Source organism: Anser brachyrhynchus (assembly GCF_964034855.1).
Source record: "Anser brachyrhynchus genome assembly, chromosome: 4".
NCBI classification, from domain to species: domain Eukaryota; kingdom Metazoa; phylum Chordata; class Aves; order Anseriformes; family Anatidae; genus Anser; species Anser brachyrhynchus.
Genome location: NC_137698.1, coordinates 67,350,210 through 67,367,095, shown reverse-complemented (window position 1 = coordinate 67,367,095; position 16,886 = coordinate 67,350,210). Strand labels below are relative to the sequence as shown.

Here is a 16,886-nt window from a genome sequence, read left to right as displayed (position 1 = left end):
GAAGGTCAGGCTCCTGAAAATCTGAACTGTGTTTCATTTTATTTTTCACTTCTTACCAGTTTTACTTTTAGATTGATGGGGTGGGTTTTCTCCCTCTTTCTGGGGAGAGTGATTTTAGCACTCAAAGTTTTCTGCAAACCTAGTGACCTTGTGAAAGATTGCCTGTTTCACATGAACAACGGAGTTGGAATAGTCACATAAATCCCTCTACCACATGACAGCCCCCAAGCAATTTGGATGACTTTCTCAGCAGGAAGAACTGATTTGATTGCTAATTTAAATTTAGGAGGCAGTTGTCTTTGACATCTACAGACACTATTATTATTATTACTATTTTTTTTTTAAACACAGAGTGGTAAACAACGGCAATTGACCTTGATTATCCAGATAAATTCAGACAGAAAATGAGCTTTGGTCTTCTCTAGAAGACCAGAAATGAGAAATTCGTGTCTGTAATTTTTTGTTCCTAGAAGTATCACTCATTTTTCTTCCTTCAAGAACAGCTCTGCACTCTGTAAATTATTCATCTGGATTACCAGAAGTCATCCAAATACATATTAACAAATTTCATCCACAAAACATCTTCGGCCTACGCAAAGAGCCAGGAGGAAGCTCATCCCATTCATTCAACATCTGACAAATTCACTGGTCAAGCAACATAAAGCATTAGTCCATTACTAATGTATCAAGCTGAATGCTATGTTTTATACGTAGACCACCTAAAACAGATCTCCCTCACTCGCTGCCAGTCCATATTAGTGCTTCTTATCCCCAAGTTACCATAGCAACCCCACTGAGGGAGAATTGGGAGAACCTTGCACAGCTGTTAGTTTTCTTTAATGCAGGGTCAACATCAGTCCCCAGCAGCTTGGAGCATGCTGTTATTGAGCTGACACTTCCCCTGTTCCTGACCACCAGATGAAATCCCTAGCAAACAGCAACTGTAGACGTCCACTTTGATTATCCAGATAATTAATATGCTGATGCTACATTTATGCAACAGATCAGTGCTCGGGTCTCTGTACACTGGAGATTATGAGAGAGCAGAATCCTAGACCATGGGTGTTATGTACATGGTTGTCTTGGAAATAAGATTTCGCAAAACCGAGCTATAATACCAGCCACCCTCAGGGTGATCTAAGCCTAACAAATTCAGAGAAAGTATCACTCACTGCATGTATATTGATATAAATAAACTCAGAATCGATCCATTAATTCACAAGTTATATTAATCTCTCCTCTTCTCAAAAGAATCAAAATCTACCAGATCACTTTTTTTGGAATTTGATGAGAAGGCACTATAAAAATAAAGTCTTGGTTTAAAATAAAGCAAGCAAGCAAGGAAAAAAAAAATAAAAAATCTCTTACTTTTAAATAGGTTACTATAAGACTTACAAACACAGAAGAAAGAAACATTTCCCAAAGGAGAAAGTATCTACTGATGAGATTCCTGGCTACAGCCCAAGCACGCTCCATCAGGTCAGCTATTTATTCTATTGTCAGCGTTCTAACTACAGCTTTCTGCTGGTGCTTGCAATTAAGGAGGAAAAGAAAGAAACATCACTACTGGGAGCACCAATTGGCTCTAATTATTAAGGGAGAAGTTTCAGACCTTGCTTTTTTGAACAATTGAAATTCTTCTTAGGCCACAAGAGTTGACCTAGGAGATTCTCTTAATAGATACAAGAATGTATATGTGGTACTAAAAAAGAAAGTTTCAAAAGATATACGAGAGTACACTTTTTTCCTTACACTCATGCAGAACAAGAGACTGAATCCTGGATTTAGAAGTCCAACATTTTTCTTCCTTTTGTATCCTATAAGCATAACTTTTGTTATTTAGATGATTTTCAACAAAGTACATTGGAGCCCCTCCACCACAGGGCAAGCTTATTACCACACACTGAAGATCCCCAGATCCACCTGCTTTGAACTTAACCTCTACCAAGAGATCAACACAGTACAATCCAAATAAGCCATTTCTGTTGCTCAGCACCTGTCCTAAATATTAATGAAGGAAAAATAAAGAGATAACCAGCCATCTTTGAATTCTTAAGCTGTCAGCAGATTCCTGTTGCTACCTGTGACGTATGAGGCAGCTGGGGGGCTGACCACTTTTTCAGTTATGCCAATGGATTTCATCCCAGCATCTGAAAAAATACAGGCCGTCTGCTTTCCAAATTTTAAAGCATTGTCATTTGGACTGTGTTCATCTTTACAGGTTAAACAGTGATCCTGTTAAACAGAATGGTATTTCTCCCTCAATTAATAAACAGATCCAAAGAGCAGAAGGAATAATTTCACCCAAAAAAAAGTGAAGGTCTTTGGGATCTCTGGATTCTCTGCATCATTTGTAAGAGCAGAGTCTTGATTCACCAATTTCATTTCAGTGCAACTCCGCAACTGAGAGCATTTTTACGGCTTGGATGGTAGCCAGCAGCTCATACACACTGCTGCCCTAGTGAAAGTGTTTGGATTGCCTGCAAATGGAGAGAGGCTCGGAGCACAACAGTAACTGAGCAATGATCAAGGGTGGGATTCGTAACCAGCTCCTACTATTGTTAGCATGGACATTTAAAAAGAACGGCAATGGAGGAGAATTTAAATACAGAATCTGGTGAATTTAAGATAGATTTATACAGTTACCTAGAGATCTCCTAGTCCATCCCACCTCCTGTTTTATGGGGAGACTCATAAAACTGTTTTGAACTATTTCATCTTAAATTCACCCACATTTTTTTGACTTAGTTGCCAGAGCATGTCAACGGAGGTGGCGAGAGTAATTTCCCGTTGTGTGCTAGGGATCTAGCATCACCACAGCTGATAGTGCATCTGGCCAAAAATACCTAAGAAATGTATCCTTTCTTCTTTAATTGCCCGAAACAGAAGTCCCTCAGCATTCTTTCTTCCCAGATTCCTCATAAAGTGTTTGTTACCAGTAACAACACCAAGGCTATTCTACCTGCAATCCCTAAAGGAGGGAAACTTTAATGAAACTCTAAGATTGGATTTTTTTTTTCATTTTTTGTTTTTCTTTTTTGTTTTATTTTTGTTTTTGTGGATTTTGTGGTTCTGTTACTGTTGTGGTTTTTTTTTTTTTTTGGTTGGTTTTTTGGGGGGGGAGGGGGGCGAGGTAGTGTTAAGTAAATACAAATAAAAATAAATACATATTTTGGCCCAAGATATAGACATGAATGCCTGGTGCAGTTTTCTGGCTTGGTGTTTAAGCATTGCACTCTTCTCTTAGGTGCAGTCCTTACTATACCTTACGGGTTTCTGATTACATCTCTACAGCTTGCTCAGAAACTAGCTCCTTCTGCCCCCTTTACAGCACTGGTGCAGACCATTGGAGTTTCAAGAACATTAGAATAAACAAGCATCACATTTCCAGTTTCCTGCCAGGGTCCCTGCAAAGAATTCAGGAGACAATATTTTCACCTCTTTCTTTCAAGTCATACTGCATGACAGGCATACACCAACTATGTGACACAGTAAAGATTTAAAACAGAAAAAGGGGAAAAGGAAATTTAAAACCTTCAGCTTATGTCACAAAAACAGTGCTATTATCTCCCTCCTTACTAGAGCCCTTTACCCCTCCATAAAGCCAGTGTCGGCCAGTATTTCTCCATGCGGGCTGAAGTACAGAGGATAAATTCCTCAGGATTCCTAAAGTCATATGCAATGTGCATTCAAAGCAAGTTTTCCGTGGAAGTTCAGAAATTACTCTAGAAACAGAGAGAACTGTGAATTGCCAGAGATCTCCCATGCTATTCTCCTGCTTCCCTAACTTAATTTGTCTGGATAGATTCTTATTGTTACAGTAGCTACAGCTCAGTGCTGTTCTCCGAAGGTGCTGTAGCATTTCTGTCCCCAAAATCCTTTCTGGAAATAGGCCCATCTTCATGAGTGCACTGGGTTTTCAGTGAACGATAGACAGCAAAAACAAAAGGAATATTCCACAGATAACAGTATCTATGAGTAATTAAAGTTAGAATTATCTCCTTTCTTATGCTCTCCTTTTCTCTTGTTCTCTTCTGAAAACACATTGCAGCAAGGCTGAATCAAAAAGAGTAAACCTTCCCTTTAAGAGATTAAAATATGCTTTAATCAGTTCCTAATAAGTTTTTGACTTTAAAGAAGCCCATTTTAATCCTCTCTTTTCATGACCATGTCACCTAGGATGGGTGAGAAAGGAAAAAAATATCTATATCAATCACTTTCCATGTTGTTTATCTTTTTCTATCTACATGAAGATTCTTGTGGGTTAAGCTTTTTGACCCCTGAAATTTTTGATTTTGTAGATTTGTTTAATTCTGGCATCTATTCAGAAATTTAATAGAGAAACACTCCTACTTTCAAGGGTATACTTGCAGGTATGACTGCAAGTTTTGGTGTTTTCCCAAGTTTATTAGAAGGTGAGAGCACACTGCAAATACCAGGAAAATTACTTCTCAGACAGACTCGTTTCTGGAAACTTTTTAGCATCTGCTTAATTTAATTCATGTGAATGAACCCACTGAAATCAGCAGAAGTGTTTATGAGAGTCACTAAAAGAGGCACTTAATACTCTGCATGACTGGAACGTAAGTTGCTATTTTGTTCACAAATATAGCTTAATTCATCTTTTTTAGCTATTAAACTATAACTTTTTCACCGTAAACTGTAACTATTTCAGGGAGTTCAAGATGTTCTAGGCACAGCCTATTAATTCATCACCATCGCCTCCCGTACTTCCAGAACTTTCTCGACAAGTGATAATCAAAAAATTCCAAAGCAAATTATAGGTAATCACCTACTGCTCCAGTCCCTCAAGCCGATTCCACTTTTGCAGCAGGCAGGTTACTTGATCATCATGTTAAGGCTAACATTAGATTACACATTTATTAATTAAAAAAGACACGTGAGAAAAGTGAAAAACAACAGGTTATTAATATGAAGATATATTAACATGGGTATATTACATGGACCAACTCCCATAGTACTATTAACAACTTTATAATAATTTGATTATGCTGGAAGAACTATAAGTGAGAAAAGAGCATTTAGGTTTACTCTGTTGCAGCATTGTGATGAAAGGTGAAATAGGAGACATTTAGACCATTACTAAAGCTATTAAGAATTCACTGTATAAGCTTCTACTCCTGTTAATAAAGTTCATAGAAGCAACCCATGATTTAACATGAAAGACTTAAGGAGATTAGATTTATAGTTCTTCCAACTAAATTGTATTGGGAGAAGAAAGAACTTGCTGTGTATGAAGTCACTGACCGGACCAGTGCACTTATGTCTTAAGCATTAGTAATAATTCTGTACAGTGAATTTATTCATAATTCAAGGCAAGACAATAATGGGTCAATTCCTTTTCTCTAAAAGGTATTTCTATCCACAGGAGCTGAGTAAGTGCATATTCTTGAAAGCAGTGGCTGTGATTACTTCCGGATTCAAAACCGTGTGAAATTTAGTACTTTACACATTGACCCTGCAAACACTTATGCAAAAGCGTAACTTTACGATATTTAATACACAGCCTACTACAGAACCATATTATATTGTGTTCACACTGACTGTATAAACACGGAACAAAAAGACAACCCATTGCCATCAGGAAACTATGATCCAATTTCAGAAAACAGGTCTTCACACCAACAACTTATCTCAGATTTTCAGTGCAAGCTCCTAAGAAAATTATGCTTACATGATGGCACTGCATGTGTATGCAGTCTCTACTTTATAACTCTAAATCCACTGATTTCAATCATATTTGACAGAGATCCTGAGCTCCAGGAAGTCTGTAAGAACTGGCTGTTGGTTCAAATGAACAATGCTAAGGAAAAGCTGCAATGAGACAAAATTATGAATGTTCAAATGCAGCAAAAGTTTCAGCCAAAGCTTGTACCCTATCTGAAAATCAAGGGAAAAACAAAGGAAACAGCTTCCTAAGGAGTTCTACTCAAAGAAATAATTGGTTAGAGGTGTCGCTGCAAAGGAAAATATGAAGGAAGTATCCAAAAGAACAATGAATCATAGAATCATTTAGGTTGGAAAAAAACCTCTGAGATTATCTAGTCCAACTTTTAACGTAGTACTGACAAGTCCACCACTAAACCATGCTATAAAGTTCTACATCTACACGTTTCTTGAAGACCTCCAGGGATGGTGACTCAACTACTTCTCTGGGCAGCCTATTCCAATGCCACACCACCCTTACAGTAAATAAATTTCTCCTAATATCCAACCTAAATTTCCCCTAGCGCAACTTGAGGCCATTTCCCCTCATCTTATCACTTGGTTCTTTTCTCCAGGCTGAACAACCCCAGCTCCCTCAGCCACTCCCCATAAGACTTATTCTCTAGACCCTTCACCAGCTTCATAGCCCTTCTTTGGACATGGACTGAAATGACTCTTTTTGGGTCCTCCCTCAGCACTGGGTGGGGAGCCTTTCCAGCCAGGAGGTGCACAGTGGGAAAGCAACATGGCAGAAAAGGACCTGGGGGTCCTGATGGACACAAAGTGGAAGATAAACAAGCAAAGTGTCCTTGCTGCAAAGAAGGCAAATAATAACTGCTACTCAGGCAGTTGGTCTGCTACTCACTCAAGCAAATGGGAACTCAACTTAAAGGCCACATAGTAACAGGAACCAAAATTCCAGATTATGTATGAAATTTAGAAAGCAATGTCTAATGTTTTGACTAGTTGTTCCATTGCACTTCCCAACTGTTTTCAAAGAGCCCAAAACAAAGTGGCCTCTGACACAAAGATCTCCAGTTCTTTGCCATTGCCTTTTTCTAGCAGTGCATTTTTTTTTTAGGTTTAAATATTTGACATTGCATTTTGTAAGCTCTTAAAACCATATCTGCGAACATGCCAAGAGAATAAATTTCCAAAGAATGAAGCAAGAATATATTTCCTAGTTTTTAACAGTCTGGCTTGACTCCTAATTGTAAAAAATCTTGAAATATAGATTAGTTTTTACATATCTCCTCTAATAAAGTATTCTAAATTGAATTAACAATCCTGCAAAAGCAAGCCTATTGTCTGAATATTCTTTTTCATTCCTACGAAAATTCAAGAGGAAGCAGAGCTGACACCCACAGAAGACATATGTGAAACATTTTTGCTGTCCTCTGGATATTTCAGGAATCCAGTATTATGGGTAAGCAATTCACCTTGGTCATCAGTGTTCTATAACTATTCACCACCAGAGAAGAAAGATCAAATTTTAAATGCTGTTTGGGAAATATTTCCAGTCTGTCATGCAATGTTATTGCCCAAGAATAAAATATAAAAATTGAAAGTGAACTTCCAATCCGCATCACTAAATCATTTTCCAAAGCCAAAACTATTTTCTTACATTACCATATAAAAGTAATTAAGTGCTTTATTTCAAAAAAGAAATTATTATGCAAGACATATGGAAACATCTGTAGAGGATACCGCAAGCTGGGAAGGCTGTTCATTTGACGCAGAGATGTTGGCAGATCTGTTCGTATTGGTTACTCTCCCTCACTGCTGCTGTCTTCACCTGAACCACAGGATTAAATATCATTGTACCAGATAACATCATATTTACCACAGGTTGTATCAACCTACACTGACCTCAATATTACATTTAATTATCTCTGAGAATGGCTTATGGTGCTCAAGTAAGACCTAACTGCCTATCATAAAGGGGCTTTATAAGACTGCATATGGGAACAAGGTCTTTGATGCTGCATCAAGATGAGCCAGGGAGTCACAATGTTTAATATCCTTCTTATCATGAAGGAGGACTGGACTTTATATTTCCTGGATGTTGTAGGTACCTGAATTCGTTCGTTACAAATTAGAAAGTTAAAGATGGTCATACGATGTACAGAAAGGGACCAACAGCACACTCCTACCTGAAACGCATACTGCAAGGACAAATATGCTAAAGAATATGGTGGTTACATTACAGTGATAGGGTTATGCTGATTAAAATTTTATCCAGAAGAGTGGAGACGCAGGAAAAGCAGATGCAAAGCTCCATTTGCATTTTTTTGTGATGTGGACTGTACATGTTGCTTTGGAAATCATCAGCATACTCAGGGGTGCTTCAACACTCCATAGTCCAAAGATAAAATCATGCCTAGACAATGACACAGAAACAGAGTGGAGAACAAAGGGGGTTGCCTAGTAAAACAGGAATAATAATAAACACATCTTGGCCTCTTACTTCAAGTGCCATCTAAAAAAAGTCCTCTAGTACCCCAGCGCTATCACCCTCCTCATGGGGTAGGCCCAGATGCCTCTCACAACAAGGACCGTTTGCTCTACAGCTTCACACAGGGCCAGACCAGGCCCAATGCTACCCTTCCTTGTTCTTTTATTGGGTGAAAGTTTGTCTCTCTACGTCTGCCTTTCCTATTAACTGTTTTGTTCCTACTTTCCTTGTTAAAAAAAAAAAAAATTCAGCAGAAGTACTGCCACACTGTCCCCAGTACGGCATGGAAGGGAACCCCTTACCACTCAACTTCCAAAGCTGTCTACTCCCTGTGGTTAAATTCAAAATAAATTAGCACCACCTCAAATGGTATTCATAGAATTCAGCTACTGCAGAATAATGGGAATGGTCCCCTTTGAGAGGAAGAAGCATGAAAGTACATTTATCTTTGACATTATTTGTGAAGCAGCAGAAATTCATATCTGTGCCAATGGAAAGGGCGTGAAGGACCAGCAGGAACATCCAACTGGGTTAGGAGACTATTAGAAAGGGCTTGGGAGCTGTTAGGAAAATTGGTAAAAGGCCAAATATGTCAGAGAAAACATTGGAAGGGGCTGGGGGAGTGCTGGAGAGTTCTCTACATTCAGTCCAAAGCCAAACCAGAAGGTTTCCAAGCTGTGAGCACAGAGTTTTTGCCAGCTTTCTGTGTTTCCTCAGACGACTCCTCACCCAGCTTTGTCCTATGTGTTCATTACTTTAGGCGCCATGGGGCCATCAAAACTAAGTGGAATTATGCAGAATTATCTGTGAAAAGAAATGACTATTTCACCAGGCAATGCCATGTCATTTTTGATCCCTAGCTAATTTTGTCCTGTCACAGACACAGTACTTCTAGCCAGCATGAAGAATATTAACACAATCGGTCATCTCAGAGCCAGGTTTCAAATTAGCCTTGCATTCCAATCTTAAACCTCTAATATATTTTAAATGACCCTCAGATCAAGTAGATACAAGCAGGAAAAGATCGTAGGCCCTGATAAATGAGATCTATATTTCTTTATTTTACTCCAGCAAAGAAGTGGGCATTCAACAGATTCTTTGGAGACAGTTTTTGTATGTCAGCATTTATCTGGCTACAGTTAGAGCCGCAAAAAAGTTTCAGTAACAAACACTTAAAGGGAGATTTTCCCCTCAGAGACTGATATTTTTCATGCTTGGTCTCCCTCTGTGTTCCCAGATTGTTTTAAAATGTTAATAACTTTTTGTCTGTGTTATGAGATCTACTCTTTTCAATCTTCACAGATATATGCACAAGTTTAGCCACAGAAGACTTGGAAGGAAAATATTTTTAATTCATTCCTAGAACACTTCTGAACAGTTATCTCTAACACATACACCCTCTCATGACTCTTTTCTCTAGAAATGCACTAATTACAGGCTTCCAACATCCCCTTAACTTAAGGTAGTATCACTATCTATTTTATAGTTGGGAAATGGAGGCACAGATATATCACTGATTTATCCCACCTAACTTTAAGATGAACCAGCCCCTAGAGACAGACAGAGACCTCTGGAGACCAATTTTGCCCGTCTGGATCTCAACAGCCCTTTGGAAGTGTTTCTTGTTTCCTATTGACTACTGATCCCAAGAACCTATACTTTTAGCTTAAGCCTCCCAGAAAAGCTGGATGAATCCATGCTTAAGTGAGTTGTGGAAGAAGTCTACACCGAGCTGAAAACAACACGTAAAAAGGGAACAAACTGAGAAGCAGACAACAAATTCTGTGTGCCATGAATTTTGAGGATCTTCTTTTGTAATACTTGGTGCTCCCGGACCCAATTCATACAAGACCCATTTAAGACCACTTACTGTAACCTTGGACTTGTGACTTACAGCAATGCGAGACTTTGCAGACCTAGGAGGCCTGAAGTACAGTAATGTGCTTTTGTACCACAGATCTCTTAACTGCTATGTAATATAAGCTATGCCAAGAAGTCAAAATTTTCATTATTGGAAAAATTCAATTTCCTGACAAGGAAAAAAAAAAAAAAAAAGGAAATCTGAGGAGTTAAAAGAAACTCATGCAACTATATTTTGTTTCAGAAGGTTCAGAATAAGCTTTGTAACTACCACAAACATATTCAATTTATTGAAAATGGCATATATAACTCTGACGTGTTTTGTATCATGGTACTGCATTACAGAACTTAATAGTATTAAACAGTTAAAAGTTCTATACAGTGTACATGACATTTACTGTTGTCCTTCGTTATACTAAGCATCTCTCTGCAACTGCTATTTATTTTCCAATCTTTTTTCCTAATGAGTTTGTTCTATATTTGTATTATAAATGCCTGTCTCTATTTATATTCTATTTCCAAAACTTGCAGCATAGCATCATCTGTTTACAAGTCAATAGTCCTTTTCTTGTGGAAATTACTTTATCCTAAAACAAAGAAAAAAATGCTGAAGGCTCAAATTCTTGCAAATTGTTTTTCTTTAGTTTGGAGGCTGGGGTTTAATGCCGTGACAGAAAGGCATTAATACTCAGAGCGCACAGGATATAGCCCAAACCCAATGGCAACTTTTCAGCTTGATCTTGTTACCAACTGGATGTTTTTCTTCCTCCCTCCTCACCCTTACATACCCATGCGTTTAACTTTTGAGTCTAATCCAAAATCTACTTAAATCAATGGAAATCTGGATTAAGCCCACTCTAAACAGATTAAAATATAATCTGATCGTGAATTTTCTTTCACAAAGGGAAGGATTCAATTTTGATAAAACCACTATTTGCAGAAGTCTCATACATTCTATGCACAGGAAAAACAACGAATATATGTGCCATATTTTCCACAAAATGCATGTAGCTTCACGAAGTTATGGCTTTAAATGTCAAATTATAAGGGACATGACATTACCCAAATAGAACATCTAGGGTTACAGTTAATAATGCAATTTTTATTTTTTTTTTTTTTATCCTGTAGGGGAAACTAACATGTCAGAAGCTCTTTCTTAAACAAAGATTTCTTAAAGTGCATTTTCAATGTGTGAGAGAAAGTGAGCAGAGGTAGACTACTTGAAATAATTACTGGTAATACAATTGTATTTTGCAAGATTAAAGGCCAAATGAAAAATATCCCATACATCTAAAAAGACCACAAGAAAAGTATCCCATACATCTAAAAACAACATTTGGCTCCTTTAATTTCCTCACTTCTGGTAATTTTTTCCCCACAGTTTGGGATTTTTTTTTATTCCCCAAAAATAATATTTCCTCAGCATAGAAATAATATTCCAACCTCTCCTAATTTCATTATCTTCTTAAACAGGGCAGCATGCCTATGTTTTTCAACAGCAAAGAGAAGGGACAAGATGCTTTCAATGCAGCCCATGAAACAGCTTGCAAAACTTTATTTTGTGGACATAATACAATGAAAAAAATTTCTATTCAAGACTGTTCTGCCACCTCCTGAAGACAGAAGCATGTCAAAAGCTAATGAACTTTTTAAAAAAAAAAAACTTTTATTGTTCCTACGTTCCTGCCAATTCTTCAATGAACTCTTTCTTTCAATGAGAGAAGAATGACATTTCTTCAAGAGCAGCATTAAAAAAAAAAAAGAAACATGAACAAATGTTAAAATTTATTTCAGCTAAAATCTGACAGCCAAACATATGGATGGTAACCCAATGGTTCTTAACTATTTTCACAAACCACCCAGTTAAGAGACATCCATAGAAATCTATTTAATTTCAGGGACACTGATTCCCTATCAGGCCAGAAAGAAATCAAGCCCCCTCCATATTTCCTGCTGCACAGAAGGTGAAAGCATCCTTTAATCTCTGTGACAACAAGCAGCAATTTATCTAAAGTGGTATTTTTGGAGCCTCCCTTTCTCTTCCCCAAATCATGGCACAAGCAGAGCATGGATGTAAAGGAGATTAGAGAACTACAGGGGAAAAAAAAAAAGAGGAAACTTCAGGAAAATACCTGGAAATAATGTGTATTTCCTATGAATAAAATAAGAAAGGCAGTAAGTCTGTTACAAGTGAAATGTATCAACCAGGAGGGGGACATGCTCCAAAACTGAGTTCTCTGGCTCCTGTTCCATTCAAATAGTGCCCGTTTTCTCAAGGGAATAAGGTATTTGAAGAACAGTCAGTCCCTATGAAATATTCACTCCTCAGAGGCTTAAGAGAAATAAGAGAAATAGCTTAGGGAAACAGCATAGGGTCTGTGGTCGCTGTTTCAAAACTCTTTTGTATGGTTGGTTTTAGTATCCTGGTACCTAGGCTTATCCTTCCTTCAAAAAGAAAAAAAAATCTCAGAGCAAAGAATACTAACAGTTTGTGGCTGTACCTGACTGGCTAATATGAACAAGAACTGTGAGATCTGCAAACTGAAAACCCAATTCATTATATATACCTATATATATATATATATATTTTATATATATTATATATACACCGAGAAATGGCATTCAGTCTAATAAGAAGCTTAGACTGAAGTTTCCAAAATGTGTGTTTCTAAAATCAAGAATAGCTACTGACTTTTTCTTAAGAAAAAGGAAAAAAAAAAAGAGAGAAAAAAGAAAAAAAAAGAAAAATTCACACACTCCTCCCCCCCCACAAATCAATGCATTATAGATACATTCCTCTGGATCCGTCTTTAATTATTAATTACCATTCAGCTTTGCAGTGACTCTCATGGTTATTTCACAGTGGCAGACCAGAGAAAAGAGTCCATCTCACTTCAGCTAGAAGGGGATGGAGAGAATGGAAAAAAGTAAGAAGGGGGAAGAAATCAGTAAGCCTCCAAGACAAGCTGTTTATTTGATAGTTTCAGAAGATGATACTGTTTAAAATTTTATTTTCAACACCAAATGAAAAGGACAGAAATAAAAAATTAAATAACTGCCTGTAGCTAAATGCTTCCTATTCTGAATGCTTAGAACTGAGCTGAAAATCCATGGAAATAGATATTTCTTGAAAGAATTGCAACTAAAACCTTAATTCCAGTAATGTTCAATACAGTAAAGTATAAAAGTCCACATAGCAGGTAATGGCAGATAATGATCACAACAGCTAAATGTTTTCTGCCTAAATTCATAATAAACCCAAGTGGATAAAGGCTGTGAGGTAAATGCTTACTAGACTGGTAGAAAACGTAATTCTTGCTAAAAAGAAATTGAAGGGAAAGGAAGGAAAAGGGAAAGGAAAAGGAATACATGTTATTATAGAAATATAATATTTTGCTTCCCAGCAGTGGTTCCATTTTGGTGTGAAGTGAATGATTTCTGTATGTAGGCATCTCAGACAGCTTGTAAGGCATTTTGTAGTTTAGCCTTTAGAATCACCAAAACGCAGGTTTGAATTCTGAAGACATATCTGTAGTCTAACTTATCCTAACGTTATTTATATTTTGGGTGTGATCCTATGATTGCTCCTGAAGGTTTAGGCATCAGAAATAGAAATGATATTTTGATTTATTCTAAGTGTTTAATTTCACATTCTACTTTTATTGGGGAGGGGTGTGTGTACACTGACTTTTAGCAAGAAAAAACCATCAGATCATTTCATTTTACTCCCTGTATCATTTTTTCTAGATTAAATTTGTCCAACTTGAACATTTAGATATGAGATCTTGCTGTGCCCTTATATATAAGACTAGAAGGCCCTTACTAATGAATATATTCTCCATACATAAGTAATTATACATGGCAATCATCACCTTTTGATCTTTTCTCTTTGATAAGGTTAATGACTGACCTCCCTACAACTCATTTCATAAAGCTTATTTTCCAGCATCTTTTGTGGGTCCTCTCTGCACCCTTTATCTTCAGAGTGTGTCCTCTAGAAGTGAATTGAGGCCCCCAGATCTTCTGAGGTGAGGGCACCAAAGTCAGAGGCAGATACAAGTTCATTTTCTAACTTGTACCATACCATTTACAGACAGCCCGCAAACAGCTTAGAGAAGCCTCATTGCAGGTTTCCATGATTAGGGATTCTGGGATAATCCAGCATACTGCTTCTTTTGGAAAGCTGCATTAAACATTTTGTTCTTCTCTCCCTAAAATGGAAAGGTTACTTGGCAAGCATGCCTTATAAAATTAGTGCATGCATATTGGGGATTGAACCAGTGCAGATACATACAAAAATAATCAACAGTTTTTCATCCACACCACCAGGTTCTCCCCAAGAATCCAAGAACATTCCAAACCCAGACGTAATTCATCTCTCAGACTCCAAAGAGCTGTTTCTAATCAGACTCCTCTTGTTTAGCCTTAGGCTTTATAGATCTCCATCTACGCCTGCAGCAATAATTATTGTAACTAGCCTCTGCTTCCCTGGGCTAATTGCCAGTAGAATCCAACAGACTTTCTGCAGAAGAAAGAACAAGTTTGTCAAGAAAAAGTCTGCAGTCAGAGAGTCAGAAACAAGAGAAGAAAAAAAATGGAAAAAGGAAATAGAACAATATTCCAAATTCCATTCACAAATACAGATAGAAATTTTGGCATGAAGAACAAACTTCATGAGCTCACTTTGCCATACCAATTCAGATAATGGACATGTTGAACAAGTTATCCCCAATAAATTTACAATGACTTCTGAATTATCCCCAAATCCATGTTCCACCCTAAGAGTCATAGGTCCATTTTTCTTAAATCCTGATGCACTGCTCTGCATCTGGCTGTATCAAAATGAATTTTGCTGGAACTTCATCATCTAATCAACCATTTCAGATTACCCTTGCAGCAGCCATCATTATTTTAGCAATCTTCGTGCCATTTACAAACTTAACAGGAATATTCATGTCAGTATCCTTATCAGTGATTAAAAATACAGAATTACTGACTAGCATTGGATCCAGAACTAAAGCCTAGAAACTAAGGTAATTCACAATTTTGAGTTTCCTCACAATAGTGAATTATGTCCGTAATTGTGAGATATCTGTCGTTTTTTTCCTGGCACTTGCCCCAAACAGACTATATGAGCAGGTGGAAAGTAATACCCTACTTCTGTAGTTGACAGACCTGCCTTGGATCGTAATCACCCAAGATCTTTTTTTCAACACAATGCAATCATTTCACAGAATCATCTAGGTTGGAAGAGACCTCCAAGATCACCTAGTCCAACCTCTAACCTAACACTAACAAGTCCTCCACTAAACCATATCACTAAACTCTACATCTAAACGTCCTTTAAAGACTTCCATGGATGGTGACTCAACCACTTCCCTGGGCAGCCCATTCAAATGCCTAACAACCCTTTCAGTAAAGAAGTTCTTCCTAATATCCAACCTAAAATTGAGATTTGAACTCACAGCTTTTAAGGAAACACGTGCTGCAACTGTCATATCTACCCAACACTAAAAAGCCTACCAGGAAAAATAAATTTTATTTTCATAAAGCAATAGGTTACATTCCTAATTGCAGAACTGGAAATTGTTAAAAAAAGTGTTCATGGTATTAAGTCATGTGTAACTCTAAAGTGGCTCCAGTGTTTCACTTAACTTGAGAGCTTGCAATGTGCTTGCTCCAATCAAAAGACAGGCTCTTACTCATCTCTCCATAACTCATTTCTTCATCACCTCTCCAGGAAAATGAAATTTTAGGATTTGTACTTCATATTGCCATTATAACTGATCACTTGCTGCCTTCCTCTATCACCATTAGAACTGACCACTTGCTGCCGCCTTCTCATATTTCAGACTGAGTCTCTCTCCTATTCCTTTTTTCTTGGAACTGGAATACAAGGTGCAAAGGCAAGATTTTATACAATTCATGCTTCCAGGTTGCATTCAGCTTCTCACATTAGCTGGCAAGTTTGGCATACAAACCAAGTTCCCTTGCATCCAGGTAGCAGTGAGGACCTACTATTTATGCTTTAACAATTCTCTATCAACAACTACATATAAAATCTAGAATACTGTGTATACTTTTGGGATTCTACTGCAACAAAGACTGAAAGACCGAGTAAGTATAGAATCACGGTTAGAGGACTGAAGCACATGACATACAGAAAAGTAAGAGAACTCCACTTGTCTAGTGGAGAAAAGAAAACTAAGGGAGCATCTTCCACTACTTAAAGAGAAGAAAGCAATAGGCTCTTCTCAGAGTTACACAGAAAAGAACAAGAGGAATGAGGGAAAAAAAAAGTTGTAGGGTAAATTCCATTGGGACATAATGGGGAAATATTTTCACCATGAGAACGGTTAAGTACTAGGACAGGTTGTCCAGCAAAACTGAGGACTCTCTATCCTTGGGGATCTCAAAATGTATTTGGACCAGGCCCTTAAAAACTTTATCTCACTTTTGATACAAGCCCTAATTTGAGCAGGCAGCTGGACCAGATCTCCAGATGTCCCTTCCCACTTCAATTATTCAGCAATTCTATGTCACATGAACTGCTTACAAATATATCTCATGTGCATTAATATCTCATGTGAATATCATATTTTAGAATCTTGATCAAGAAATCTCATGTCCTAAGGCCAAAGCTTTGGAGGAAACCAAGTATATTTTATCATCATAACTGTTTTCACCACTTTGTAAAAAAAAAAAAATTTAATCTTTTCATAATGGCTTCACACAAACATATTTAAATAATTGATAATGTATCAACTGTACTACTGCAGTTAGCTCTTCTCAGTATGGTAAGCAGACAGTAAAGGCCATGTTTTTCCTGAGATAAAGCAAGGTT

General features: G+C 37.5%; 1 protein-coding gene across 10 annotated transcripts in view; it reads right to left on the bottom strand.

Moving 5' to 3' along the window:
* SORCS2 (sortilin related VPS10 domain containing receptor 2) overlaps nt 1–16,886 on the bottom strand; it is a 553,956-nt gene that overhangs the window by 376,846 nt on the left and 160,224 nt on the right. The window contains exon 1 of one of the 10 annotated variants that reach the window (XM_080592005.1): nt 12,868–12,885. The exons of 7 other annotated variants lie outside the window; for them this stretch is intronic. In XM_080592005.1, coding sequence (XP_080448131.1) covers nt 12,868–12,870 — 3 coding nt within the window. In that variant the 5' untranslated portion in view covers nt 12,871–12,885. Of the gene's footprint in view, nt 1–593; nt 1,185–1,368; nt 6,297–12,867; nt 12,886–16,886 lie in introns of those variants that run through there. 2 more of the 10 variants (XM_080592012.1, XM_080592015.1) reach the window with 2 other exon arrangements.